This window comes from Dipodomys ordii, unplaced genomic scaffold (assembly GCF_000151885.1).
Source record: "Dipodomys ordii isolate 6190 unplaced genomic scaffold, Dord_2.0 Scaffold480, whole genome shotgun sequence".
Taxonomy (NCBI): domain Eukaryota; kingdom Metazoa; phylum Chordata; class Mammalia; order Rodentia; family Heteromyidae; genus Dipodomys; species Dipodomys ordii.
The window spans coordinates 132,569-135,608 of record NW_012267696.1 but is presented as its reverse complement, the minus strand read 5'-3'; the positions used below and the strand labels follow the sequence as shown (position 1 = coordinate 135,608).

The 3,040-nt window shown below is 41.4% G+C and overlaps 1 protein-coding gene across 1 annotated transcript in view; it reads left to right on the top strand.

The window, feature by feature from the left end:
- The first annotated feature begins 444 nt into the window (after window positions 1-444).
- Window positions 445-3,040, top strand: part of LOC106001841 (C-type lectin domain family 2 member D3-like) — a 10,605-nt gene continuing 8,009 nt past the window's right edge. Inside the window, exon 1 of the mRNA XM_013036803.1 lies at window positions 445-490. Coding sequence (XP_012892257.1) covers window positions 445-490 — 46 coding nt within the window. The remainder of the gene's footprint in view (window positions 491-3,040) is intronic.

Genomic DNA, 3,040 nt, shown 5'->3' with positions numbered 1-3,040 from the left:
ATCTAGGGTTGAGAGCCCAGGGGCCATGATTGGCCCCTGAGTGTCTGGAAGAGGAGGCAATGAAGGACTAAGCTAACTCCATTCTAAAAGCAAGCCATCATCTCCTGTAAAAGTGACCTCAGGTTAAACTTAAGGGACAAAATAGCCATTGGAAAAACCAGTTCTTGGAAGGCTCTTGGAAAGCCCACCATCAAAACTGCAGTTATACCCCTAGCAACCCCAGTTACATAAAGGTTGAGAAACACAACCCCCGTTACTGGAAAATGGACAGGTTGGTCAAGTTCCTGGAAAAACAGCTGTTAATATTGTTGCCTGCATTCCTGTGATCTGTCTTATGTATCCCAACCAATGATCTGCTTGCTAAGTTTGATTTAACCAATCCTGTTATCACTAAGTTGGAAACCCACTCCTCTTGCTGGAAACCCTCTAAGAACCCTACTGAACATGTGGAGCGGGCTCACAACTCTGACCTGCTTCATCATTGACGATTGTGAGTCCAGGCTCGGGCTTGCAAATAAACGACTCTTTTGCTGTTTGCATTGGTCATGGTCTCTGGGTGTCACTCAGGGGTCTCAAGTTGGCAGCCGAGAAAAGAGAGAGAAGCACATGGTATTCAGGGAAGGGAAAGGCTTCTTTTCAAGCACAGCAGGAATAAAAAACATGGAACCATACCAGGGCACCCCAGGAGATCATTGGCCCCGCCCATGCATCTCACCACTCTTAACTCTCACTTTGGGGTTTCTCAGCTGAGGAGGCAGTGTCTGAGTATCATCCAGACAAAGCAAGCAAGCTGCCCAGTTCCACTTCTTGCCAACAGCTGCAGAGACCCTGCCCCACGTGGGGGAGGATCTTGGAGATCTGGTTATCTGTAAGGGGGTACCCCAAGTTGTAGAGCAGACTGTTAGGGGTCAAGGAAACTTGACATCTGGTTTGGGGTCCAAGGGAGGGCCCTATTTTCTGCCCAGGAGCAACCCAGGACTTGTGCAAGCCCCTTCCCCTTCCCCAGGGAACGAGGGTGTTTCCAACCCAGAAGTATTCTTTTTAGCAATCTATCTGTCCAAGTGTGCTCATCAATTGTGACCAGTATTCTAGAACAAACAAGCAAAAAAACAATAAAAAAATCCACCAGATAATTGCTAGGGGAATTTCAGGATACAAAGACAGCTACCACTTATAGCTCTGCACTTTCCCGCCATTATAATTTACTCAACTTAAGTAGTTGTACACAAGGGCTTCCATCCCATAATGTCAACCAACTGTTTTTGTTCAAGAGAACTAAGCTGGCAACGTTTTCCCAGTAACATTATTTCCTTCATTCCGTACATGGGAAACTTCACCAGCACTATCTACTTTAGAATCATTTGTTACCGCTTTTCAAAGTGTGTGTGTGGACGCGGCTATGCACTCTCTCTCTCTCTCTCTGGGGCAAATATGGCTCCTCTAATAAACCTTCTGCTAATCTTTCTCCTGTGCCTGCCTGCCTCTGCATGGTCCTCTGGCATGGATCATATATATATATATATATATACATATATATATACATATATACATATATATATATATATATATATTAGGAAACACAACCAACCCAGGGGAGGAATTAGGATATGAACAATGAATTAGAAATTACATGATCCATAGGTTCAGAATGAATTTTACAATGCCCCAGTGTCTCTCAGTTTCCCCCCATTTAAACCACACATTCCAGGATAGAACAATGGGGTGGGGGGGGGAGGGTTGGTTGGCAGGGAGAATATATATATATATATATATAAAATGAGCTACATCTCCAATGCAGCCCAGACTTTTATTAAGTTTGCATCCGGTTTAAAAATTATATATATATATATATTATCAATAATATTTATATATTATATACCTACATATATAATACCATTACTTATAGAAAATATATTTCTTATTGTGGTCAAAGGAGCTGGGAAACTTGCACAACTAGAAGCAGCAGTAGTTATCTGGAAGTGTCTTGCACTTAAGGTGGAATTAGCTCGGTGTGTTTTGAGCGGGATCACAGCTGCTATTTACATGGAGTTTTCTCGGTTTCTCTGGCACAGATCTGCTTTGAGAGATCGACTATGCTGTGTGAGACTTGCTTCAGGTGTGTGAGTACTGAGTCTGTGAGCTACACTCCCTGGTTTGAGCGGTTTCCTCTCTGTTCTGGGCCGGTCTGCAGGGTTGTCCTGCCTCTGGCCTTAGAATAACCTGTGGATTTGAGCATTATCCAGCTCACAGTAGTTAGAATCTGTTTTTTGGTTTATTTTTTCCCTTTTCCTTGCTAGGCAACTCTCTATTATTTAAGTCATACTCCTAGCCTTTCATGCTTTAGGAATTTATCTATTTTTTCTGTGGACTCTTTTGTGATGTGGGTTTTGTCTCTCTTTTTTTTTTTGCTTTTATCTGTAATTTCTTCTTCTTCTTCTTCTTCTTCTTCTTCTTATTATTATTATTATTATTATTATTATTATTATTATTATTATTACTATTATTTTAAGTGTGCTATCCTTGAGCTTTTTCAGTTGAGGCTGGCCCTGTACCATGTAAGCCACGTCTGCTCCACTTAACTTTTTTTTTAGTGGTTAAGGAGTTGGGGAATTTCACAAACTTTCCTGCTTTAGATCCTTTTGATCCCAGATGTTCAACATAAGGTCTCAGCCTCTGAGCCGATCAGCTGCTTGCCCAGCTTCATTATTATTTTTTAAAAAGGATCTCAGTTTAGGTGCCTGGCTTTTGTTATTGTTGTTGTTGTTGTTGTTGTTATTATTATTGATCTCAGCTGGGAATTCTCCCTGCCAACCAACCCTCCTTTCCTCCCCCTCCCCATTATTCTATCCTGGAATGTGTGGTTTAACTGGGTAGAAATAGAGAGGCACTGGGTCATTGTAAAATTCATTCTGAACCTATGGATCATGCCATGTCTAATGCATTCTTTTGTTTTGTTTTGTTTTTAATTTTTTATTGTAAAGATACTATACAGAGGGTTACAGTTACATGAGTGAGGTAATGAGTACACTTCCTCTTGAAC